The sequence below is a fragment of the Tupaia chinensis genome, unplaced genomic scaffold, assembly GCF_000334495.1.
Source record: "Tupaia chinensis unplaced genomic scaffold, TupChi_1.0 Scaffold000060_1, whole genome shotgun sequence".
NCBI lineage: Eukaryota > Metazoa > Chordata > Mammalia > Scandentia > Tupaiidae > Tupaia > Tupaia belangeri.
In genome coordinates, this window is record NW_006159518.1 from 2,558,455 (window position 1) to 2,585,458 (window position 27,004).

Consider the following 27,004-nt stretch of genomic DNA (forward strand, 5'->3'; position numbering starts at 1 on the left):
TGTAGGGACAACGCCTGACGTGCCACAGTTCACCAGTTCTAAGCTAACAACGTGGTAGATCTTCTGCTTTTAGAGTAACTGCAAAGACGGGTAAAGGTTGAATGTATGTTTTGGGGGAGAAATCAGAGCAAGAGCTTAAAAAACTCTTATCTACTGAGAGTCACTTTATCAGCTCTGAAATATTTACATTGCAGATCAAGATCTTGGAGACAATACTCGCAGCCTGGCTGGCAGAGGAAGCTCACCCAGAGGAAGTCTTTCACCCCGGTAAGCAAGTGCTGGTTACCCTGCAAAGTAGGGGAAGGAAATGTCTGAGATTTAGAAACTTGTTATCTTGTTTCAGGGGAATGTATATTTGTGAGGCTATGAAAGCATTCTGTAGATAAGCTTGTCTAGACATTCCAGAAAAATGGCTCTAAAGTAATTTGAATATTAATTTAAGCACATGATTAGATTCTAAGTTAAAAGAAATAATTTTTCTTCGGTTTCCAATCAGTTTGAACTCTCTTATTTTTTTTTTTTGTTGTTGTTATTTTATTTTATTTATTTTCTGGAGAGTTTTTTTTGCTATAGGGCGCGTGCACTCTCCAGACAGAGAGAGAGAGACAGAGAGACAGAAAGCGAGAAATCACCCCCCAGGGGGGATGGCCACACCGCAATCCCTTCTCCATTCTCCTTTTCGGATCTTGGGCATGGACGCACACATGCCCAGCGTGAGTTTTAAGCCACTGGGTCTGGGACGCGAACTGCGGTTGACTACATGGGAGTCCAGCGACATAACCATTATGTTAACTGCTGGTCCCAGAACTCTTTTACTTTCAACATTTGTTTCTGTAGCTGCAGGTACTTTAATGAGTTGATTGGGTAATGATTTTGGTTATAAAATAGTCTCTCTCTCTCTCTCTCCTCTAATTTTTGCCAAAGGGCAAGTGTGCTTGCCAAAGAAAGAGATGGGGAGAGGGAAAAAGTGTCCCCATGGAGCATGGTCACACTGCAGTCCCTTCTCCTTTTTCTCGATCCTGTCAGTATCTGGGGCGTGCACACACATGCACCTAGCATGTGTTTTAAGCCACCAGGTCCAGAACTGGAATTGTATTCAGCCATTAAGCATCTAGCCGCCTTAACTACCCACCACAGGCTTGTCTCATTAGTCTTAAAATCCATTAAAGCCACAGACTCAAGCATCTCAACTTTGGGTTCCAGCCTTCACTCTGTTGTGGGCAATGCAGTGAACCCCCATAGTCCCTAGTTCATATTTCAGTAGCAACCTCTTGGGGTTAGACTTCTGAACTCCCCCTGGTTATTTAATTGTTTGAATCAGACCATAGAAAATGTATTACATGGTTTCAAAATTATCTTAGATATTAGATGGCAGTATTCAGATACCATTTACTAAGAAATGTTGAGGTTATGGAACTGTGTATTCCTTCTGCTTTAAATGGGAGGAATGCTGGTATGGAATATTGTGTCCATTTATACAAGAGAATGGAAGTTTAGTGTTGACTTTTTATTAATTTTTTTTTCAACTTCTGTACATCCTACTTTGTTTTCTCTGTAGTCTGATTATGTAAACTTTACCTCAGGAATGGTACACAAGGAATAAAAGGCCATTCTCTGTCTTTTTTTCAAGTATGGGAGAATTTTTGTTAAAAACGAAAAGCTTTGTGCTATGACAAACCATGACTATCTGAGTTGTTGGTCTATTTCGCTAATTTCAGGTCAGGAAAATCTTCTTTACAGAGGTTACTACAGCAACCCCTCACTTTTCTATTTGTTCATGGTATGTCTAGTAGAGCCTTATTTTTTAACTTGTTGGCGAACTAATGGTAGTTAGAAATCTCTTCTAATTTAAAGAGATTTCTTTTCTTTCTTTTTTTTTTTTCCTGGTATTTTTGCCAGAGGGCATGTGCACTCACCAAAGAGAGACAGAGAAGTGAGAAATCACCTCCTACAGGGGATGGCCACTTTACAATCCCTTCTCTTCCATTCTCTCGTGATTTTGGTCACACACACACACAAGTGCCTAGAGTGACTTCAAGCTGCCAGATCCAGGACTCAAATCGAGGAATTGGCCTTGTGGGATCCAGCGCCTTAACCGCTATGCCACCTGCTGGCTCTTAGAGATTTCTGTAGAGAAGAATTATTAAGGCGATGGCAAAAGCACAGAGGGGTTGTCAGAAGACCCTATTTGTCACCACAGCTCTGTTGTTTAATCAGCAGTGACTTTAGACACGTCACTGATGTCCCATCTTGTTTCTTCATTTGGAAATGGAGCTAATAAGCCAGGTTTTGACTTCTCACTAGGTTGTTGTGAAGATTATATAATTATATTGGAGCACTCACTAATGCATTGTTAGAATGAAGGTTAGAGGCCAGAAATGACCACATTTACTAATTTAAGACAAAAGGTAGATGAGAGAACATGACATGTTCTTTTTGTTTCATTTAGGGGGCTCTAACGTGTGTGTGCTCACCAGAGACAGAGAGAGAAAAGAAAGTGAGAAAGCACCCCCAGTGGGGGACAGTAATGCCACAGTCACTTCTTCTTCAGTATCCTCTTGAGATTCTGGTCATGCATCCACATGCACCCAGTGTACATGTATTTTTTTCTTTACAGTGTTTTACTTATTCAGTATTTCTTCTTTTCTTTTCTTTCTTATTTTTTTTCTTTTTTTTTTTTTTAAAGAGGTTTTTGCCATAGAGGGCTTGTGTGATGGCTGGAGAGAGAGGGACAGACAGTGAGAAATCATGCGGGAATGACCACCTCACAGTCCCTTTTCCTCCATTCTCCTGGGATCTTGGGTATGCACACACACACACATGCCCAGCAAGATTTTCAAGCCACCATACCCAAGACTTGAGCTATGTTCATGTGGGAGTCCAGCAACATAACCATTACGCCATCTGCTAGCCCCACCCAATGTGTTTTTCAAGCCAAGGGTCCAGGACTCCGAACCACACAGTTGGCCACGTGGGATCCAGTGCCTTAAACTCAACACCACTGGCTAGCCCAGAAAGTTATTTTTTTTGAGAGAGAGATTTTTGCTATAGGGTGCATGTACTCACCAAAAAGACAGAAAGAGACAGAGAGACAGAAAGTGAGAAATCACTAAGAAATTACCCCCGACGGGGATGACTATATTGCAATCCGTTCTCCTCTTGGGATTTTGGGCACATACGCCTGGTGTAAGTTTCAAGCCACCTGGTCCAGGACGCAAACCATGGTCAACTATGAGGGACAGCAGTGTAACCATTATGACATCTGCTGGTCTCCCTCTCAGCATGAGTTTTAGGTTGCCAAGTCTGGGACTCAAACCACGTTCAACTATGTGGGAGTCCAGTGACGTAACCATTATACCATCCGATGGTCCCCCAACACATTCTTCTTAAATATAAAAGAAGTATTTGTTTTGGAAGGGTTGATTAAGTGCTTATCATTTGAAGTGCATGCAGATCCAAGACATTTTAGAAATATTTGTATAAAAGGCTCAAAGAAAAACTGTGTTGGCCTTAATAATGTGCCTTACTACTGTAAATACAGCTAGCACACGTTGCTCAGCAGTGTGGATACAGTCTGAGAGACGTATCGCCAGGCAGCTCGTTGTTGTCCAGCGTCATGGAGCATACCCACACAGACCTCCATGGGGTCGCCTGTGCACTCCTGGCACAGCTTGTTTGGGGAGCTGCCATCAGGTGTGTGGTGTGCCATTGACAGAGGTGGCACAGCCCATGACTGTACTTGAAAATAAGGGATTGTGAATTTATGACAGAAGTCCGCTCAAAATTGCTAAACATTTCATTTTACTGGTATTTGAGATTTTGTTGGTTTTAAATCTGAAGACCTTCTCTAGCATTATAGTTGTACAGTGTCATTGTGATAGATATATTAAGGCAGAATAGTGGAACTCTTCTGGCTAATTATTTTGCAGTCTTTGTGAACTTACCTTTCTCTCTTTCATCTAATAAAGGCATACCAGTTTTCTTTTACAGTGTGTTTGAGAGATTGTGGATAGTGAGTTTACATCTTCTAGTGGCTTTTGATTATTTAGGATGACTAGCTATTCTGTTGATTTTATAATTTGTTAAGGAAGAATGATAATTTCTCAATTTTAGAATAGATTGTGGTTTTTATAAATTCAGGAACCTGATACTCTGGTTTGGGCAGCCTGGTGTTAGAAAACTTGTACAGGAAAAAGGGGTCCGTGTAAGGTAACGTATGACATTTTAATGCAGTCTCCTTGAAAGCAATTCCGTTGTTTTTAACTCGAGCACTAATGTCTTCAACAGGTCTCCTGTAAGCAGCTTACAGATTCGCTATGATCAACCAGGCAACAGCAGTTTGGAAAATCTGCCTCCAGTAGCAGCCAGCATAGAACAGCTTTTGGAGAGGCAGTGGAGTGAAGGACAGCAATTTTTATTAGAACAGGGTACTCCTAGTGACAGTAAGTACGCATTTTCTTATCTTTAAATAAAGATGGATAGGTGGACAGTTGGATGGACACGCAGATGAATGGATGCAAACGTGACTTCGTCAAGAAGTAATGAAATGACGTACTTTTACATAGCATGGTGAGAAGGTATAATGTAGTAGTGGTTTAATAGATTTCTACGGTGCTGCTGGTTGGGCACGAATCCTGTGTGTTTGCTATTAGCGTGACCTTGGGAAGTTACGAAGTTCTTTGGTCTCCTCCATTAGTAGCATTGAGAATTATAATGTGGTTATATTGGAGACTTGTGAGGATTAAATGAGCAGATGGAAAATGGAAGAACATTGCCTGGCTTATACAAAGTACTGCATATTAGCTGGTTACCATTTGCAGTTTAACTAACATCCTGAGCTCAGTTGTTTGAGGAAAACTTGCTCCCTTCTGTAGAATCAGTGTTTAAAAGTGTATTTAATCAATCAAGTACATCCAGCACTTTTACATGTATATAATTAGCATACCATATATTAAATTATATTATCTTACATAGCACATATTGTGTGTACATGTTTAGTATCCTTATGGTTTTATATGTTGGCGCTGTGGGTGAAGATGCCCATGTAGTGGAGTTACACCAGGTGGCAGGTAGCTGGAGTAGCGGCCTGGTGCTGGTATTAAGGATACTTTTTTCGGGGGAGGGGGATAATAGGTACTTTTCATCATTTTGGTTATAAACACTAGTTGCTTTATTTTATTAAAGCAAAACATTCTGCTTATTGTTGGTGAACCAAGTGCCATAAAATTGTATTTTTATGAATGGAGCCCTGACCAAAAAATGCTAATTGAGAAAAAATTCATGCCGGGATAATCCTTTAAACGCAATAGCTGGAGGACAGGTTTAGCTTAGCCTTACTGCATCTCATTTGGGCGCACTGAAGGTTTCTGTGGGATTTTGAAGAGGAGGGATAAAAGTTAAATCATTGGGAAATGACCGTATGTGTCTGTACCAGTGGAGTGGTGACTTTTGAAGGCCCCTGAGGTCATGTTAACCAAGTAAAACTTTTTAACACATAGAATTTTTAAAGTGCCCATCGCTGTGGCCTAATAGCAGCACTGTACGTTGTCAGTTGGGAGATCCAGGTCGTGAAGGAGTGAATCAGTATTTGGGGTGATGGAGGAGGACTGGGTGTCAGCCCGTTTCCCAGAGATATTGCCTTTCTCTGGGAATAGCGGTAGCTGGGTGCACTCACAGCGCCCCCTGCTGGGGGACCTGCAGAGCGACATGCTGAGCAACTAGAATTGGAGGCTCCCTGCCTGGTGTCTGTGGCTGCAGTAGTTTAACCAAGCAAACAGAAAGGAGTGCTCTTTATTGTGGTAAAAGGTGTGTGATCCTTTCCACTGTAAATAAGACTTTAGTGAATGGTAGTGGCAGGCACTTTGAATTTTTTATTAGGATTTTATTTTGATGAAAATAAAATGTCGTCATCATTTTTTTCTTTGACAATAGAAATTACCCGAACCTTGTTGGGGATTTTTTTAGCAACAGAGTTTCCAAAAGGTATATTTATGTTTATAAATGTACAAATATAAATGGCATTTATACCTACATATAAATCCAGGAATAAAACCTAATCACTTAGAAATATTTTATAGAATTTCTTCTTTTGATTTTAATGTATTCCTGAGGTTATTTACACTATGTCCATAAAATACTTAGGCCTATGCATGACTTGTCTTTATTAAAAATCATCCATGCTGGGTGCAGTGGTGCGTGGGGAACATAGTGTGAGTATGTTTCTGAAGCTTTTTAAAAATCATGCATGTTTGCTAGTTTTAGGAATGCTGAAGTCATTACACCAACTTCAAGTGGAAAATCGAAGATTAGAGGAGCAAATTAAAAATTTGACTGCCAAAAAGGAACGTCTTCAGTTATTAAATGCACAACTTTCAGTGCCTTTTCCAACAATAACAACAAATCCTAGCCCGTCTCATCCAGTGCATGCATTTTCAGCACAGACTGGTAAGTGAGACTATCAGTACTTACTTTGTATCTGAAGAAAATGGGGTAGATATCTAATGTCATGTGTGTAATAAGTGAGTGATAACTAGCCACCAGTTACATGAAGAGGAAAAGGAACGATGGGGGCTTCCAGCAGGTAGTGTGGTGGTTAAAGTGCTGGACTTACCCATGGCTGACCACAGTTTGAGTCCCACACCCTGTCACTTGGAAATCACACTGGCTGTGTGAGTGCGTGCATGCCCAAAATCCTGAGAGGAGAATGGAGGAAGAGGGGATTATGATGTGATCATCCACCCATGGGATTTCTCACTTTCCCTCTTTCTGTTTCTCTCCACCAAGCACACATGCCCTTAAAAAAGAAAGGTTATGAGGTTATTATGTTTTTAATTGCCAGAGGGTATCTCTAGACAGAGAGTAAGCACCCACAGAATATGGTCATGTTACAGCCCTTTTCCCCTCTTTTTCTAGAATTTTAGGCATGCTCCCACACGTCCCTGGCTTTTTTTTTTTTTTTTTTAAAGTCACCAGAGCCAGGATTAGAACTGTGGTTTTCCATATGGGATTTAGCTCTCAAAGCACAGTGCTTACCCACTGTGCTGTAGGGTTGGCTGGGTGGATTATTTTAGAATAGCATGAAGAAGCCTATTAAGTGATAGACTTGAATTTGCTCTTAAATACGTAATTCAGTGGTAAAATATATTTAAATATATATTGATCTCATTAAGGATTTAAAGCTATTATATTCAATAGAAATAGCTCTCCCCCCCCATTTAAACTGGTCTTAGCAAGACTTTAATATTAAAGTGTTTTTAATACAGGCTTCATCATAAGCTTTTATATAAGCCTTTAATCTTATGCATAATGTAATTTAAGAGGGTAAATGGGTTTATTTTTGTCTTTTATTATTCTAGCTCCTACTACTGATTCCTTGAACAGCAGTAAGAGCCCTCATATAGGAAACAGTTTTTTACCTGATAATTCTCTTCCAGTATTAAATCAGGTAAATCTTATTGTTATTGTTTTCATTTGCATGTTTTACTTGTGAGTAATAGTATTTTCATTAAACTATTTAAAATTAAATAGTGTTGCTGTGTTCTTTACAACTGAAGTTTCTGTTCTTTCTTCTATTAGGACTTGACCTCCAGTGGACAGAGCACCAGTAGTTCATCAGCTCTTTCTACCCCACCTCCTGCTGGGCAGAGTCCAGCTCAGCAAGGCTCAGGAGTTAGTGGAGTGCAGCTGGTGTGACCGTGGGGGCACTAGGTAGCGGAATGCAGACCGTAACACCCACCATCCCTGCCGTGTCTGCAGTGGGTGGGATAATTGGAGCTTTGCCAGGTAGCCAGCTGGCAATTAATGGCATTGTAGGAGCTTTAAATGGGGTTATTCAGACCCCTGTCACAATATCCCAGAACCCCACTCCCCTCACTCACACAACTGTACCACCTAATGCAACACATCCAATGCCAGCCACACTGACGAACAGGTAAGAAACTCACTTAAATGTATTTGGGGTCTTCAAGTGCAATGTAGTGCCAGTGTTATCTGTGCTTTAGATTTGGATTTTTGACATGTTCCTTGTAAATGTACTCTTAAGATAATCTAATCAAAACTTTTAAACTAAGAATATTATACCCACAGGATATTTATTTTAGAAACTGAAGTCATTCAGATTAAAACAAATTTAAACTGCTTTTAATAATATTAAATATATTCTTTGTTGAAAATGTTAGTCTTGATCTGTGATGACTAGTTTTAAATGTTCATTTTTCTTATTCCTTTGTATATTATGTCTATGTATTATAAATTCTGAGAAAAGGTAATATTGTAAAGGGGATCAAATATCAATATTGGTTTCTTAAAACTTATGTAATTTTGTTAGCTGTCTAATCACTTTGCTATATTTTGCTGTAGGGCGAAAATCAAATATTTATCTTGAATTTGCAGGAATTGAGACTTACTGATTTTATAGTACAGAAATTTCATTTGAATGTTTGTTCAAAATAAGGGGACCAAATCATGTTGTTATTAAACACACTTTGGGTAAATAAATCATTTGAAATGGATTTGCAGTGGGCACTCGTCAGCTATTTCATCTGGCTCTCTCATTTTTTTTTTTTTTAAACTTTCTTTCATGAGAGAGAGGGAGAAACAGATGGATAGACACATGAGTTCCCTGGCAGGGTCTCACTGCACTGCGATATGCACACTCACCCCACCCCTACCTTCCGTAGACGTACCTGCCATGCTCGGGTCAAACCTGGGACCTTCTCCGATGGCTCCATTACTACATGGCGGCACCCTGCCACTGCACCACCATGGCTGGGCCTCTTTTTACTGTTGCTTGATTTTACTGACCATTGGGATCATGACAAAAGGCTAGGTGAAATCGGTGTTATGTTTAGATTCTTTCTTGTTACTTGATGTAGGTCGAATTATGTTTTGTTTTTTTTTTTTCAAATTGTCAGAGGGCATATGCTCTCATTAGAGAGAGAGAGAGAGAGCACCCCCTGTGAGCGTGGTCATGCCTCAATCCTTGTTCCTCCATTTCTCCATCCTGTCAAGAGTTGGGGCAGACACACCATGCATATGCCTGGTGTATTTTTCAGGCCACCAGAATCTGATCTCAAACTTAAGTTAGCAATATGGGAGCCCATTCTCTAGGTAGTGTTTAATCACTGCACTATGGGACCAGTCCGGGTCAAATTATCTTTGAATAATTAAAAGTAAGTCATGTAAATTCCGTTACACAAAACAAGTTAGTGCTATTTGGTCTATAGTAAAAAAGAAATTCTTTCCAAGTGAATTCTGTTAATGTAAAAATGCATATGATTTTAGAAAGTGCATAGATTTCAAAAATTTTGTATCAGAAAAGCTCGTACATTCCATTTACTCAAACTTTTTGAAGTCCCCTCAGATACAAAAAAATAATTTGTACATAGTTGCTTTCAAAAGTATATGATTAAAAACTTGTTAGTTTATTAAACATCAAATGGAAAAGTCTTTCATTTTACATTAAAAAAATACATTAGCAGTATATAGTGGAAAGTAAGAATTTTAATCGTTTTTCAGTGCCTCAGGACTAGGATTACTTTCTGACCAGCAAAGACAAATACTTATTCATCAACAGCAATTTCAGCAGTTGTTAAATTCTCAACAACTCACACCAGTAAGTTATTCCTTTTGATAATATTTTTTATTAGGAACAAGTGTTCTAAGCTATAATAGATACTCAGTGGGGGTGTAGATTACTCATTTGTGAAATAACATTATTGAATGCATAATCCAAAAAGTTTTTCTTGCCATTTGGTATGATCTGTGGTACCTGTAGTGATGTCACATTGATTTATTCATTTATAAACATTAGAACATGTGACATGGCACTGTTGTAGGCACTGGTGATAGGGTGAGAAATAAAGACATGTCTATATTTTCATGCTCTTCATTCTCATAGGGCAGATTGACAGTACCTGGTCCTCGGTACTGCTAACTCTGAGAAGAAGAATAAAGCAGTGAGACGAGGACCACTGTGGATAGGATGATCTATCCTCTTTGAGGGGGTGGCTTTTGAGCACAGAGCTGAATACAAGTTGAAGGAGTATGCTTTTTATTTCCTATAGTGTGCATGCACTTGCTGAAGAGAGACCAGGCTGGGGGTGGGGGAGCGGGGTGAGAAAGCACCCATCCAGGAGGATGGTCATGCAGCATTCCATTGTCCTCCCAGGATTTTTGGACACACACACACATGCACCTGGAGAAATACGCCTTTTGACTTAGGGGGCAGATGAGAGAATGCACATCCAAGGTAAAGGGAGCAGCAGTTGTGAAGGACCCAGGCCTGTGCCATGTGTTGGAGACGAGAGGGCAGGCTACAGGCTGCAGCAGAGAGGGAGGCTGGAGCAGAGGGGCTCCAAGGGACCATGGTCTAGAAGGCCATGGGAGTGTCTTTTTGACCTGTGCCAAGACATTTGGATTTTATCTTAGGTGTGATGGAAAGCTATTGGTAATTTTAAAAACAAACACGCACAAACCTTCCTATTATGGACGTTTTCAGGTGTACTAAAAGTAGAGAATAGAATACACCAAAGCCCCTATATCCCTCTCTTTGTCACTTGGCTTTAATAATTATCCCGATCTTGTTAATCTTGTTTCATTTGAGGGTTGGGTCCTGCAGATGGAATAATGGTTATGTTGCTGGACCCCCACATAATTGACTGTGATTTGAGTCCCAGACCATTGGCTTAAAACTTAAGCCAGGCACATGTGTGTATGTGCCCAAAATTCTAAGAGGAGAATAAAGGAGAAGGGATTGAGGCATGGCCATCCCCCCTGGGAGTGATTTCTCGCTGTCTTTGTGTCTCTCGTGAGTGCGCGTACCCTATAGTAAAAATCTCTCTTTAAAAAGAAAAAGAATTTGAGGGTTTGTTGTTGCTGCTGTTGTTTTTGTTTTTTAAGGTTTTTGGCATAGGCCCTGTGCTCTCATTGGCGGGAGACAGTGAGAAGGAGAGTGAAAAATCACCCACCAGGGAGGATGGCCACACTGCAACCTCTTCTCCTTCTCCTGGGAGTACACTGAAGTCATATGTACCCCACGTGATTTTCAAGCCACCAGGTCTGGGACTTGAACCATGGTCGGCCATGTAGGAGTCCAGCGCCTTAACCACCATGTTACATGGTGGCCCCAGGACTTTAAATAAAACAGTGACATGATTTACATTTTTAAAAAAGTTTGTTCCTTCTTTGAGTGAGACAGAACTGCCAACAGAGTTCTGATTCTACATTCCAGCCCAACTTTAGCCAGCCCTGAGTGTGTGCCCAGTATACTCAGGGTTCTGTGGATTTAAATCTGGAATCTTCTCATTTAGGATTGCCATGCAGACCATGGCATTTTACCACTGCAGTACTGTCTGGCCTCGTGATAGGGCAAAAATAGAAAACAGGAAGGGGTAGTCCCATTTTAGAATGGTCTAAGTAAGAGATGGGGTTGACATCCTAAGATAGTGTAGACTGTGTAGTGAAAAATGGTCTCAAGTTGTGTATTTTGAGGGTAGAACCAACAACACTTAGAAGAAATAAAAGAAAAAGAATGCTGAACAATTGGCTATTGACTTTTATTCATTTATTTATTTAGAGTGATTTTTGCTATAGGGTGCATGTGCTCGCCAGAGACAGAGATACAGAAAGTGAGAAATCACCCCCCAGGGGGCATGGCCATGCCACAATCCCTTCTCCTCCACTCTCCCCTCGGGATTTTGAGCACACACGCACACTTGGCCTGGCATGTTTTAAGCTGCCAGGTCCAGGACTTGAACCATGGCTGACTACATGGGAGTACTGCGACGTAACCATTAGGCCCTCTGCTGGTCCCTGGATGTTGACTTTTTACCATGATGTGGAATAATAGGAGGAAGCCAGTTTTGGAGGGAAAACAAATGTTTCATCAGCTCATACTAAAATTGAGGCTTTTAAGAAGTGAAATGTAGACCAGGCAGTTGTAGCCGAGGCTGGAGTCCTGGGAAGAGATGCCATTAGAGATAGAAGCTTGGGCTTCATGGGGGTAGATAATGCCGAGAGCAGCAAGTTGTGCCATGTCTCCTAGAGAGTGAGGACGGAGCGAGCCCTGGCCGCCTAGACCAGGAGGATGAGCCGGTAAAGGACGGTGAGGCGAGTGGCTAGTGAGCGAGTTGAGTGATGTCTTAGGGGCCACGTGAAAGAAATGCTTTTAGGAAAGGAGGAGTCAACTGGAGGAAATGAAGGATTGACACCCCATCCCCACAAAAAAAATGATCATTAATTGGGTTTGCTTGTCTAGAAGTTTTTGGTAAAGGCAGTTTTTGTTCAGTAGCTGTAAAACCTTATTAAAGTTGTTCAGAAGAAAACAAGAGAAGGAAAAGTGAGGGTAGAGTGTAGGCAATTTGGGATATTTTACTATAAAGCAGGGAAATGGACCACAGGAGACAGACTGACGTGCTGTACAGGGGCTTGTCTGCTCCTGTGTGTACTCCCGGTGTGTGTGTGTTGGGGGGCGGGTTCTAGAGGGACAGCCCTCTTAAGAAAAGGAGATGAGAACAGCATTTCTCTGGAAACACCACAGGCTGGGCTGCTCTTTGGGAGGGGTGGGATCTAATGGCATAAGGGTGAGGAAATCCTACCTTTAATGTTGGTAATTTCCTTAATTAAGAAGCCAGCAGGTGGCATGGGCCGTAGTTAAGGGAGTGGACTCTCACATGGCCAAGCACAGTTTGAGCCCCAGACTCAGCAGCTCGGAAATCATGCCAGGCACATGTGCGTGCATACTCAAAATCCTGAGAGGAGAATGGAGGAGAAGGGATAGCGGCGTGGGCATCTGATTTTTTTGCTTTACCTCCCTCAGCCCCCCCTTGTGAATGTACCCAACCTATGACAAAAAAAGAGAAAGAGAGAAATAAAATCATTAGCAAAGTGTGGGGGAGAGTGATATTGATGGTCAGGAGGCAGAGAAGCAGTGAAATAGGTCTCTTGGAGAAAGGGATAAAGAGTTCACTGAGTGGGGTTGCCTGGCTCAAGAGCGAGGACAGGGCCAGCCTCAGGAGTCGGGGGAGGGGAGTGGTGGCAAGAGGTGCTGGCCAACGGGTGTAGCCTCACCTCTTCTTCCCAACACACTCCATTTCCTTGGCTGCTGGGGAAATGTGTTGTTAATTATCACAAGGTGGCAGGCTTTGTTTACACTACATACAGTGTCGCTGTGGTAAAAGTACTCAGTGTGTGTGATTGTATGTAAACCAGGAATCCTGCAAGAAAAGAATTCTGACAAGAAACGATGTATTGAAGATACTCATTTTTGGGAACAGCAGGTGGTATACAGTGGTTAAGATGCTGGACTCCCACATGGTTCGGTTTGAAACTCACGCCAAGCACATGTGTATGCGTGCTCAAAATCCTGAGAGGAGAAGGGATTGCGGTGTGGCCATCCTCTCTGAGGGGTGATTTCTCTTTTTTGGGTAAGGTTTTCTCTATAGGGCGCATGCGTTTGCTGGAAAGAGAGAGACAGAAAGCGAGAAATCACCCCCCGAGGGGGGGATGGCCACGCCACAGTCCCTTCTCCTCCATTCTCTCAGGATCTTGGGCACGCACGCACACGCGCCCGGTGTGAGTTTAAGCCGCCGGGTCCAGGACTCCAACTGCGGTCGACTACATGGGAGCCCAGCAACATAGCCATTACACTAACTTCTGGTCCCATCTATGGGGTGATTTCTCATTTCTTGTCTCTCTCTCCAGCGAACATACACGTCCTGTAACAAAAATCTCTCAAAAAAAATAAAAAAGAAAAATGCTCATTTTCATTCTGAATCATGATTTTCACTGTTCTCACAGTGATATAAAGATAAAATGTATATAAACTTTTTTTAATGAATTATTTCATTTAACTTTATTTACATATTTATTTTATTTTATTTATATTTGACCAGAGAGGGATAGTGTGAGGGGTGGGGAATGAGAAAGCAAGCCTCCAGGTCTGTGATTCAAGACATGGTTGGCCATATGGGAGTCCAGCGCCCTTAACCACCAGGCCTCCTGCCAACCCCAAATGTATATAAACTTTTTTTTTAAATGATATATTTATTTTATTTGTTATTATTATTTATGTTTTAATTTTACCAGAGAAAGACAGAGAGAAAGTGGGAAAGCAAGCCACCAGGTTTGGGACTTGAACTGCAGACTGCCATATGGGAGTCTAGAACCTTAACCACCACACCACCTGCTGGCCCCATGTATATAAACTTCTAAACACACTAAAATGTGATCTTGTTCTCTTGTCTCTTCATTGTGATGTGAAGTACTGTTTATTTGGGTCTCTTCCTTTTAATAATAGTAATAGCTTATATAAATGTAGCATTTTTAGAACATGGTTGATACTAATTATTGCTCAGAGATTCTGAGGACTTAAGGGGTTTAAACTCTACTTTTTCCAATGTGGGGGTGAAATCTTTTCATGTCACAAGAACTTGACCACAAGCACGCTCTGCGATCCATCCTCCACCTCAGAAGCCCCTGTGGGGCCTGCCTGTCCCCAGGGCCACCGCCCTTTCCCCTACTGCTCCCGTAGGCCCTGGTGGTGGAAGTGGACACTGTGGTCAGTGGCAGCCTTCGTGTGTCTGGCCGGGCAGCAGCGTCTGACCGTGTCAATCTCCTTTCCTCTTTGTAGCAGTTTCTTCCCTCAGCTTCCAAGATACCACAGTGTCTGTTTTTTTTTTTTTTTTCCCCTACTGAACTGGTCATTCTTGTTTTTTTTTTTTAAAGCATCTTTTCAGAAGGCTTTTCTCTTTAGCCTCTAAACTTGAAAGTGACTCAGAATTCGGCTGTCTCCTCCAGCCATGTCTTTAAGTAAATGTGGGCTGGTAGCTACCACCCCAGCCCAGGCCACTCTCTAAAACCTCGGGCTCCTGTCCACAGCTGCTTACTCTTCTACTCCACTTGCCTGTCTTCAAAGGCACTTCACAGTTAACATCTCCAAAGCTCAGCGGCTGATCTGCCGCCCTAGACTCGCCCAGTCTGTAGTTTCTCCACCGCGGCCCGATGGCAACTTTGGCCCCAGTAGCTCCAGCCAAAAACCCTGCCTTCTTACCTTTCTCTGACACCCCACACCGACTCCATCAAGAAACCCTAAAGTCACATTTGTCCCACCTCGCTCACGATCACCCCTTGGCTTCCCGTTTCACTGTAACAGCCAGAGCGTCACAGTCTACCTCAAGGAGCCCGCGTTCGTCGCTCTCCTTCTTACTCATTCTTCTCCAGCCCAGCAGACTCCTGCTGGCCCAGAGTCATGGCCCAGATGCTCCTGCGTCAGTCTGGGCACTGGCTGTTCCCTCCCCACATCCGCTTGGCTACTTCCTGTTCTCCAAGTCTTTGTCCAGGGGTTAACTTGGCGATGAAACCTGCCTGAGCAGTACAAGCCGCTCCTGGACGGCCGGATTACGTCCCAGTAACACTGAAGTTGAAATGTATTCCAGTTACTAATTTTAAGTATCGTTTCTGCTGAATGCTTTTGACTTTTCGTAAGGTCAAAAAATTGTAAATTGGGGGACCAGCAGGTGGCATGGTGGTTAAAGTGCTGGACACTCCCACATGGCTGACCACGGTTCAATGCCTGGACCTGATGGCTTGCTTTCTCACTTTCTCTCTCTCTGTCTTCCTCTGGTCAAACTAAAGTAAATTAATGAATAAATAAATATCTTTTAAAATTGTAAATTGAACCTAGTAAGTTGGGGAGCGTCAGTATTTAAAATTAGGGATCTGCTCCCATCAGCGTTTCTCACACATCCTGTTTCCCTTTACCCTGAGCAGTAATCACATTCAAACATGCTGGTTGTCTGTCCCTCCCCTCCCCTCCCGCCTCCCCCCACTGTCTCCAGCACCTAAAACAGTCTCTGGTACTTAGTGGGCACTCAGGAAGCACGTGGTGGGCACATGCTTGCAGCGAAGGGCACCTGTGACTACACCAGAAGGTGCCCTTTAAGGTTGCTGGGAGCGTGAGCAGGACTGTGGGAAGTCAGACCTACATGGCGCATTCTGAAGTCCAGTACAGACGGCTCGAGACTGACCTGAGTCGCTGTGCCCCTCGGTCCTCATGGGTAACTTGCTTTGAATGGAGCTCTCCTGTGGTTGGGCCAGTTTTGAAAATCAGGTGTTCACTGTGATATTGGCATTTCATAGGTGGTTCCCGTCTAGTGCGACATCTTGTCCTAGATGCGAGGCTTGTGTTCTTAGCAGTGTGTGTGACTGACCCTTAAATGCCTGACATTGAAGAAGAGAGTGTCACAGTGGGCTGTACTGACGGCTGAGTTCTGTGTCTGGGAACTCATTTTGTCCCACGTGTTTTTGCCTAAGGAACAGCATCAAGCCTTTCTGTATCAGTTAATGCAGCAGCACCACCAGCAGCACCACCAGCCTGAACTACAGCAGCTGCAGATCCCCGGGCCGACACAAATACCGATAAACAACCTTCTTGCAGGTACTCAGGCGCCCCCACTTCACACAGCCACCACCAACCCATTTCTCAGCATCCACGGAGACAGTGCAAGTCAGAAAGTAACAGTGAGTATGCGTCCCTCGTTCGGCCTCTGACATAATAAAAAGCATTGTGTGTTGGCTAGCCAGAGGTGCTCCTTCTCCAGCCTCTTCCTTTGTTTTAGATATATCATCCTCCTGGAAATTTCCTAACTCCAGTTGTTCCAGCAGGTATTGTAAACACAAAGGACCTAGGCCAGTTGGTCTGTCCTGCAAGTACATCAGTTTGGATCTGCACCTGCAGTTTGAAGGCTGTTACATAAGTCAGCAGTTTTCAAAATGAGCATGTTCTATTTAGCAAGTTATGTGAGACAGTCTGATCAAAAGACAGTAGTTGGTGTTTTTGAGAAGCTTTGCTCAATTACATTTCGTTACAGAATCAGTCTACGTAATTGAGAAATATTTTTATTAGTTTGCTCCATAGTGCTTTTTAAAACTGAATTTATTTAACTTTATTGTAAGTTATAATAAAGTTTGAATTTAAATTTTAGGGTGAGTGATCTAATTGTATACTCATCACAGTCATATTTGTCATCGGATTTAAATTTTTAAATTGTTTATTTTATGTAAGTGGTAGGTAGCATCAAACCTTTCGGTGCGAAAATTAAGATACGTTAACAGTGGATACAGGAACAGTATTCTACGCAGACAGTAGCACACGTCTTAAGGCTGTTTCTTTCTATTAATTTACCGGAGTGTAAAAGTTGCCCTAAATGCCAGTTCAGGGCAGAACCCTGTTAGAGGAAGGATATTGGTATAGAATGGAGTCTGGGCCTCGAGAAAAGGAAGGAGGAAAGGATGAGGCGGAAGACGTGGCAAATGAAAGTGTCTAAAGTCACAGGGTTGGCTATTCCCATTCCTTTGAAAGTTTTCTGTTTACTGTGCTTTTGGTCTAGAGAAAGTTTAGCTCGTATTTAGCAAGGAGAATTAATTTGCAATACGCAGAGGACTGTTGTTTTCCATGACTTCCTCACTGCTTCTGTTTGCCCCGGTCTCGCTGACTTCTGATTGTGAATACTGTCATGCCAGACCTCATCCCCTGCAGTGTTTACTGACAGGAGAAACTTCAGCAATTCTGTGTTAATTTACATTGTTTTTTACTGTTTTCCCCACTCTTTCTTTCAGTGAAGTGTGAACTCTGAATTATACAATATGAATGTATTTTTTAGTGGAGAAACCACCAGTGTAAATAATGTAAAAATAGATCCCTGAGTGGATAATTCAGGAGAGCAGGGATGGGAGGGAGTGTTTTCCTGAGTACCCGCCACGTGCCAGGCGTCCTTGTTAGATGCAGCGGCTTATGTGACGGCGATCTGAAACAGGTCGTAGCCCCATTTTCCCTAGATCGGGCGAAAGGAAACTGCCTCAAAGAGATTCATGCTCGAAGGGCAGATAGCAGGTATAGGATCAGAGTTCTTAACTTCCTGAGTCTATGAAAAATTTATTTTCTACAATACCTTGTTACTGTATCTGTGGAAAAGTTGATTTTGGAGGATGAATTCTACACTCATCCTTGAAAGTCCTGGCCCTGAAGTGAGCACACCATCTGCTTCATCTTTGTAAACTGCTGGATTCGATGTTTCTTAAGACTTTGCCAGTAAATTCATGTCTTTACACTGTGCTAAAAAGTTGCCATGCCTGCTTGCAGGGAAAAAAAGGAATAACCGTATGTGTACAGTTTTGGTTAAGTTGGCCAAAAATGGATTTTGCTAATGCATCTGATTTTGTTGTTGTTTTTTAACTATAGAGACTTAGTGATAAAACTGGGCCTGTAGCTCAAGAGAAAAGTTGACCCTTGGAAAACATCTAGAAGTCGCCGTCCTGCTGTCCCAGCCCCTCACCTGGCTGCTGTGGCGGTCCTGCCCCTCCCGCTGTGAAGAAACGCAACAAGAAACGAAACGAGCGGCAGAGGGCTCGTTGCCACAAGGACGTGCTTGTGAGGCTTGAACCTGCTGCTTCGTTGCACTGAGATGGAATGCCTGTACCCCCACACCCACAATTTTTGAACTTTTAAAAAAAATTTAGTAACTAATGTTTGTCGATGAAAAAATTTACACGCAGTGAGTTTTAGCAACCCAAGAAAAGTTCAGTGTGGCTGATGTACAGCTAGTTTGTTCTCAATTGGAGATGAATAGCAAGACTCGATCCATTTACAAACAGTTGGATTTTATTGTACAAGTTGGAACATGAAATACGATCTTGTTTGGGTTATATAGTATGTTTGCTCTGTGAGCCAGATCTTAAAAGCAAATTTTGAGGAAATTGTCCACTTCTCCTGGAGTTTTATTGATTAAATATTGCAAGTATATAGGTCATCATCTTTGTTTTTAAAAATTTCCTTTCTAATGGAATTTGGCCAAGTTTGGTAATCAAGTTAGGATGGTGACGTCTGTTTTTGCTAAAGGTAATTTTCTTTTGTTGAATGCTTTTTCTTTAGTGTTAAGAACCTCATATTTTAAAGAAACCTTGAGTTAAGTGAGAGTTCTAAGGCTGCTGGGAGAACCAGATCAATTCATAGTGAAAGACATTTTTTCAGAGAGAGGGGCCACTCCGGTGGTCGGGTTTGGCCTTGAACAAGTGCCTACTAACACCTCCATTGTGTGGAAGCGGCTGGGGCCAGCAGACGACTGGCCGCGGGCCGCCCTGGTCAGCAGCAGGAGCGTGTCCGCCGCAGCCCTCCCCGTGCTTCCGCCTTTGTGAACCACCCGCGATGCCACTGCAGAGCTCAGGCAGAACTTACCTGGGTATTTATCCACTGGCGAGTCTCAAGAAAGTGAGTGGATTTGGTAAGAATATGTATTTTTATTTCAGTAACTCCATTACTGACTGTTAAAAACAAGACGAACCCTCCCACCGCAGTTCCGCGACAGGGAAACCCGCCCTCCAGCCTCACACGCTGGGCGGCCGCGCTTGCTGTGACGGTGTGGCCGAGCAAGCTCCATCCAGCAGCTGGGACGCGGTCACCAAGCTGCTCGCAGACGCGGAGTTCTTAGTGGAAAGGACCCAGCTGTCTTTAGACCTCCACTGTGTACTCAGCTGGAAGAACACGTTAATTCTGCAATATGTCTCTTGGTTAAACATTGCACAGTTCTTACCTCATTTCTGTAAATAAGGTTTGTGAATCTGTTTTGTATTGTGAAAAATTCATAAGATAACATTGATATTTTGATTTGTAATATTTCTAATTGGTAGATTTAATTGAAAAGTAAAATTAATTTATTTTTATATGTTCAGGGGAATTTTAAAGAAAGTCAAATCTTTTGTAGATAATTAAAAAAAATCAGTGTGGTTTATTTTACTTATTTAACCCACTGGTTGTTATTCTGTAACAATTTGTATAAATGGTAAATTTTGAATGTGTTGTTATTTTACCTAGATGTAAAATTCTACATGTATTAAAAGAAAATGTACAAAGTTTTTGTTAATAAAAATTTACTGATGTTTATACTCTGTGCTGGCACTGTTTGGAGAGGCCTGGCGTAGTGCACCTGGAGTCGTCGGGACCCGGGGGTGACCGCCCGAGCGTGCCGAGCACACGCCTGTGTTGAGACTACTGAGCGTCAGGTGAGAGCGTGCGCTCTGAACATGCTGTTGCAGGGTTAGAGGGACATAGTCACGTGCAGAGAAAAGGAAAGCAAGTTCCTGACGAGATCACACCACAGCACATTCATAAAGTAGTGGTGGTTTTCAGTAACGATAGCACGGAGCTTAAGGTGCTGGATCGCACATGGCTGCCTGCATGGTTTGAGTCCCAGACCCAGTGACTTGGAAACACAAGTCGGGCGTGTGTTATGTGCCCAGAATCCTGAGAGGAGACTGGAGAAGGGGTTGTGGCATGGCTGTCTTCCTGAGGGGTGATTTCTAGCGCTCTCTCTGGTGAGCACTCATGCCCTGTAGCAAAACTTAGAAAGAGAGAGGAGAGAGAGAGAGAAAGAAAACACACACAGCCCAGATATTGTCGACGCTAGCTTTCACTAGAAGCACTGCATGGGAACCACACGGGGCAGCACAGTGGCTCAGCCGCTGTGGTGGAAAGCCGATACCACGTGACTAACTGTGGTTTGATTCCCAGCTCCCTCCGAAACACACCAGGGGCGTGTCTGTGCATTCCCCAAATCCTGACAAAATGGAGAAGGGGATGCAGCGAGACTACACCCCAGTAGGGGGTGCTTTCTCCCTCCCTCTCTGCCCAGCACACATGCCCAGTAGAAATTTAAAGATCTTTTTCTACAAAATTCGAACTTAAATCTTAGACTTTAAATGAATCAGAGTACACTGAACTGTGTAATTTGGTCTTAATAATTAAGAGTTGAATGAATAAGGGACCAGCAGGTGGCATGGTGGTTAAGATGCCGGACACTCACATGACTGACCACGGTTCAAGTCCTGGAACCTGTCGATTTGCTGTGTGTGTGTGTGTGTGTGTGTGCGCGCGTGTGCGCGTGTGCGCGCAGTCAAATTAAAATGAATGAATAAATAAAATAATTCTTTTAAAAAAATCTCCAAAATAAAATGATACCCATGTCTTAAAAAAAATTGAACAAACAAAAACTGGGACTAGCCTCTTTATTACGTGAATTTCTGGGTTCCTGGGAACATTTTTATACACAAATGAAAAATAATGATCTGATTCTCTAAAATCTTCTCTCCAAAGTCTAAGACATAATTGTTCCTCTAAAATGACAGGCGACTGGTTAATTCCTTCCTCAATTTTCAAACGCCAAGTAACCAGCAGGTGGCGGCGTGGTGGTTAAGGTGCTGGACATTCCCATATGGCCAACCCTGGTTCAAGTACCGGACCTGGTGGCTTGCTTTCTCACTTTCTCTTTCTTTGATCAAAATAAATAAGTAAATGAATAAAAAAAAGAAAAAAAGAAACGTCACTTGGCTCCGCACTGTGTTCCCGCAGGGTGCCCTTCACCTCCGCATAACTGCACCCACTTCTGCAGCTTTGCCTTAGCAGAGGCCTGTGCGTAGACCCGGCCAGCCTGCACTGCTGCTGGGCCGCCCGGCCTTGGCAGGCTGGCGTATGTGCCCGGAGCCCTGGGAAGGGGCTGAAGAGCCTCACCTCATGGCTGGCCCTGGCCCTGGGAGAGAGGTTCGCCCTGGACTCCGTGCCTCGGAGCTGTGCGGTTGATCACGTCGTGGGGCAAGTTGAGTGCCGGGAACACAGGCCAGAAAGCCCGCCGCCGGCTGTTCTCAGCCAAGCGGGAGGGCGGAGGTGGTACTCTCCCCACCACAGGCACAGAGGTCCTGGGAACTGCAGCGCGAGGTACCCTACAGGGAAATGTCATTCTGCTTTTGTTATGTGGGTCATATCCTTGTGACCAGAAATCTCAATGAGAAAAATATCATTTGTCTTAGTCCATTAAGATAAATGCTAACAGAAAAGCCACGGCTGGGGGCCAGCAGGTGGTGAGGTGGTTAAGGCTCTGGACTCCCACATGGCTGACCGTGGTTGGAGTCCCAGACCTGGCAACTTGCCTTCTCTCTCTCTCTCTTCCTGTCTCTGACTCTCGCTGGTCAGACTGAATAATAATCTCTTTAAAAATGTAAGAGTTGGTGATTTTATTTTCTTTTTGCTATAGGGTGTGTGTGCCTGCTAGAGAAAGGGGGGGGGTGTTGAGAAATTACCCCCCAGGGGAGATGATCACACACCACACACCAATCCCTTCCCCTCTGGTCCTCTCTTGGGATTTTGGGCGTGCATACACATGCTCTTGGCGTGTTTTCAAGCCACCAGGTCCAGGATTGGAACTGCGTATCACCACGTGGGATCCACTGCCTTCACCACCAGCAGCCGCTGGCTGGGCCTGGAACTTTCTTGTTTAGTTGCTAGAATGCGCATGCACTGGCCAGAGGGGGAGAAATCCCTTCTCCATTTCATTATCAGTAGATTTTGGGCATGCGTACACATGTGTCTGGCATGTTTTTCAAGCCTCTGTGGCTAGGAGTCGAACTGCCATTAGCCATGTGGGAGCTGGCCCAAAATTTTTCTTTTTAAGTGTATTCACTTACTCTATCAGCCAGAGAACGCACCTGAGCTGGGCCCGTGCTGCGGCCCACCGGTCTCAGCAGCCTCACGGTGTGGGCACCTGTGCCCCGCGTAGCCAGGGAGGCCTTCCGACTCGCAACGCCCCCTCGCGGTGGCACAGCCCCGGGAATCATGTTCTTAAGTTACTCTGCTCTTCTACCCTGTTCGCAGCCGGGTGGGGAAGGTCTTCATGCCCGCCGTGCCTGCGGCCCTGTCGGGGTCTCGCACGTTTCCTTCCGCCGGGACTTTGGCTCTTGAGAGCAGACCTGCCCCAGAGTAAATCGCAGGGGGCACCTCCTCCCGGGTCCCCACCCTCCCCACCTCACTTTCCCGGACTTCACTGGCTGTTTTGGGGTCCGGAGCTCCACACCGCATCATGGTTGTAGGCGAGAGCAAGGCGGCGTTCTCCAAGTCGGTTTCCTCCACACCCCGCGTGCAGCTGGGTGCAGTATTTGCATAGCTTAAACCTCGAAAGTCATCCTGATCACTTTGTTAAAAATTGGAAGACCAGAGACCAGCAGTTAGCGTAATGGCTATGTCGCTGGACTCCCATGTAGTTGACTGTGGTTCAAGTCCTGGACCCGGTGGCTTAAAACACGCCGGGTGTGTGTGCGTGCGTGCCCAAGATCCTGAGAGGAGAATGGAGGAGAAGGGATTGCGGCGTGGCCATCTCCCCTGGGGGGTGATTTCTCACTTTCTGTCTCTCTGTCTTTCTGGTTTTCCAGGTGGTGCATGTGCCCTATAGCAAAAACCTCTCAAAAAAAAAATTAAATAAAAAAAAAATTAATGGGAAGACCAGGAAAAAGGAAAGGATCCTCCTAGTCCTCTTATCACCCTCAGGAAATTTGCATATTAAAATATACACAGCATTTATTATTATTATTTTTTTGGAGAGGTTTTTGTTATGGGGCGCGTGCGTTCACCAGAAAGAGAGACAGATAGCAAGAAATCACCCCCCATGGGGATGGACACACCACAATGCCTTCTTCTCCATTCTCCTCTCGGGACCTTGGGCACTCACGCACACGTGCCCGGCATGAGTTTAAGCCACCGGGTCCAGGACTCAAACCGCGGTCGACTACGTGGGAGTCCAGTGACATAGCCATTACGCTAACTGCTGGTCCCCAGCATCTATTTTTTATAAAGAAGAATTCTATTTGCTGTTAAGTCACATGCACTCACCAGAGAGAGACAGAGAGAGGAAGAGAAAGTGAGAAGGCAAGCCGCCAGGGCCGGGAGTTGCACCGCAGTGGCCATGTGGGAGTCGGGCACCCTAAGCGCCACGCCACTGCCTGCCGAACATTTATTTTTTTTAGAGAGATTTTTGCTATAGGGTGCTTGTGTTCTCTGGAGAGACAGACGAGAAATCACCCTGGGGGAGTAGGGGGATGGCTGTGCTGCCATCCCTTTTCCTCATCATCTTGGATTTGGGGTGCACACACACGCGTGCGTGCACACACACACATATGCACACACCGGTGCTAGTTTTAAGCCACTAGCTAGGTCCGGGACTCAAACCGTGGTCAGCTACATGGGAGTCCAGCGACGTAACTGATTCGCCACCTGCTGGTCCCCACGCGTCTGATTTTAAAATCCTCTCGCTCGTCTTTTCCCAGCGTAGTTGAATGAAGTATATGCTGGAAATCTGGCCTGCTTTTGTCACTTCCGGTGACATGCAGGAAGGATCCTGGAAAACTGCATCGTTTGCTGTAGGTCAGTTTCCCACAGCGTCAGCCGGGGTCAGCGGGGCTGCCAGGGGTGGGGCGCCCTCTCGTTTTAGGCAGCATGAGGGGTGCCCGTTGGGGGCACCCAGGAGCAAGGCCGAGGTTTGCCAGAGGAGGAGGTGACCCAGGCCGCCTGGAGTGCAGTTTCTAGGGCTCCCGGCTGGAAAAGGGGACTGCAGGGTGGGGGCCGAACACAGTGGGGTGCCCCCTGCTGGAAACACTGGCCTGTTGCAGGTCCCTGTGATCCAGCTGAGCCACCCAGCCCGGCCTCGCCTGCCTGGGGGTGCCCTGGCGCTCAGCCCACGGTGGGCACAATGGCCGCACCACGGCCTGCCTGGACCACAGCGGGGACGAAGTGTCCTTCGCTGACCTGCACATGTGGGAACCCAGGGGCGAGGGCGCCAGCCTGGGTCGGATCTGCAGCTGTGGCTGTGCTGGCCCCAGGAAGGCCGGACACCTGCCCGTGAGGTGCTAAGGGGGCAGAAAAAAAAAGGCGGGAGAACGGGGGGCAGAGGGGGCTGTGGAAGACACAGGTCTGGTGGTAAACAGCCCGGGTGACCCAGCCCGTCGTTGCTGGAAACTCAGAGCCCTTAGTCGCTTCAAGTGGCTTGAGTTCACCTTTTGTATTTTGTTCACTTTTTAAACAAATATATTATTTTAATTCTATTATTTTAAAATGTAACCCTCTGGTCACAAAGGGAAAGTGAGGAAGCCGCCAGCCCTGAGACGCGAACCGCCATTCACATGAGGGAGTCCACAACTCCTGACCCTACTAGTTTTTCGCTAGTGGGTCCAATTAGGCGGTCAGTTTGGTCAGTCTGTGTCACAGTTCCCTGTTCCCAAGGGACCTGGTCATTCTGTGTCACAGCTCCCTCCCCTCTGTGGCCCTGCCCTTCCCTGCTGCTTGTGGAGCTGTGGCAAGGTGACAAGCCCAGGCCTGTGACACCTCCTGGGAAAGAAAGGCACAGCAGGGTTCCTGGGGACAGTGACTCCCTGCAGGCCAGGTTGGAGGGGGCGGGCATGCTGCAGCCTTGTCAGAGGCTTCTGGAAGGGTATGGTCGCCTTCTCTCATTCGCCGCGTGGTCGCGCTGGGCTCTGTGGAGGGTTTCGGGCCTGCTTGCTGCACAGGGACCCTGAGAGCCGGTTCCAGGGAACTGCGGGTATCTGGGACACGAGGGAGGACACGAGGGCCGGGAACAGAGACCATGCTGTGGGTGCTCAGGGCAGAGGGGCTTGCCACGAGCTGGGCTCCCCAGACTGGCTGGGTGTAAGTCCCGGGGTGAGGGAGGTAGGGAAGAGGAGGAGGCTGAAGACGGGACCTCGGGGACAGTAAGGTGATGAGCAGGTCGAGGGGCCATCTGGTGAGGACTCGGGAGGAGCAAGAACTGCAGGCTGTTTCCTTTCACTTCGCCCCAAAGACTGCGAGGCTGAACAGAGCCGGCACGCTGGCCTAAGGAGGTGAGGCGGGGGACCAGCAGATGGCATCGTGGTTATATCACTGGACTCCCGCAGTTCGAGTCCCAGACCCGGTGGCACCTTAAAACTCACGCTGGGCACGTGTGCGTGTGTGCCCAAGATCCCGAGAGGAGAATGGAGGAGAAGGGATTGCCGCGTGACCATTCTCTCCGGGGGGTGTGACTTCTTGCTTTCTGTTTCTCTGTCTCTGTCTCTCTGGAGAGTGAAGATACCCTATAGAAAAAATCTATCTTGAAAAAGGAAAGAAAAAGATGGGTCTGTCTGGAAATACCTCTTGGACATGACCCTGCGACACCTGGTTACGTGACCAGGACCAGGAGTGGTTCTGGGGGCAGGGGGACAGCGCAGGGTCAGTCACTCACCGCGATCAGCGCAGGAACTAAGGGAGGACGCTCCTTGGCCGGCCTCAGGGACCTCACTACAATGACGTTGGAACCAGTGTGGTGTGGCCAGCTCAAAGGGCCCTTGGCTGGGGGCTCAACCAGGAACCGGGTCAGCGGGTGGCCCAGAGGCGGTGGGGATCCCCACGTGGATCCCATGACTGACGTGTGGACTCCACCGCTTACAAGTGACGCCAGGCACAGAGGAGAATGGGGGAAGGGACTGTGGCGTGGCCATTCTCACGGGGCGCGGGCCCTTCCACCCCGCACTCCCAGCCCACCCCCACACCCCGTTTCCAGTGAGCACGTGCACCCCGGAGCAAACACAGCAAATGCAGCAATCCGGAAGCCGGTCACAGGTCGGGGGCCGCTCGTGGGTGAGGGCCTGGCCCAGGTGTAGACGGCCGTGTCCTCACCTGGCGGGACGGCTGGCCAGCTCTCTGGCCTTTTCGGCGGTGGCAGAGCGAGCTCCGCGGCTGCGGGGACACTGACAACCGCGGGGACACTGACAACCGCGGGGCCTTCGCGGCCGCAGACGGAGAGGCGGCACCGCTCGCGCGGTCAGGAGGATTTGGCTCCCGTTTCCGACCCGGGCGTCTGTGCTGTGGCCTTGGCCCACTTGGGGGGGGGGCAGATTAATCAGGACGTGTCCACGTGGGCACGGCCGCCATTCCCCGAGGGTCGTGCTGCCTCCCCTGGTGTCCCCCCAGGGCAAGGCCGACGTGTCTCCGAGCCGAGCTGTGCGGCACCTCGGGTTCTCCGAGTGGAACTGGGCTCCGCTGTCTTAGCAGAGGCCGGCCCCCACGGTGCGGGGACGCGGGGACGCGGGGACGCGGGCTGCCCGCAGCCGGCAGTGCAGCCCGCTCCCCTCTGCCCTGCGACACACGGCGGCCGAGACG

General features: G+C 45.9%; 1 protein-coding gene across 1 annotated transcript in view; it reads left to right on the forward strand.

Annotated features, from left to right (window-relative positions):
• Positions 1-18,791, forward strand: part of MLLT10 (MLLT10 histone lysine methyltransferase DOT1L cofactor) — a 292,936-nt gene extending 274,145 nt beyond the window's left edge. Inside the window, 9 exon segments of the mRNA XM_027776734.1 lie at positions 195-267; positions 4,288-4,442; positions 6,256-6,444; positions 7,356-7,444; positions 7,576-7,681; positions 7,684-7,930; positions 9,517-9,613; positions 16,312-16,518; positions 18,239-18,791. Coding sequence (XP_027632535.1) covers positions 195-267; positions 4,288-4,442; positions 6,256-6,444; positions 7,356-7,444; positions 7,576-7,681; positions 7,684-7,930; positions 9,517-9,613; positions 16,312-16,518; positions 18,239-18,283 — 1,208 coding nt within the window. The 3' untranslated portion in view covers positions 18,284-18,791.
• The last annotated feature ends 8,213 nt before the right edge of the window (positions 18,792-27,004 follow it).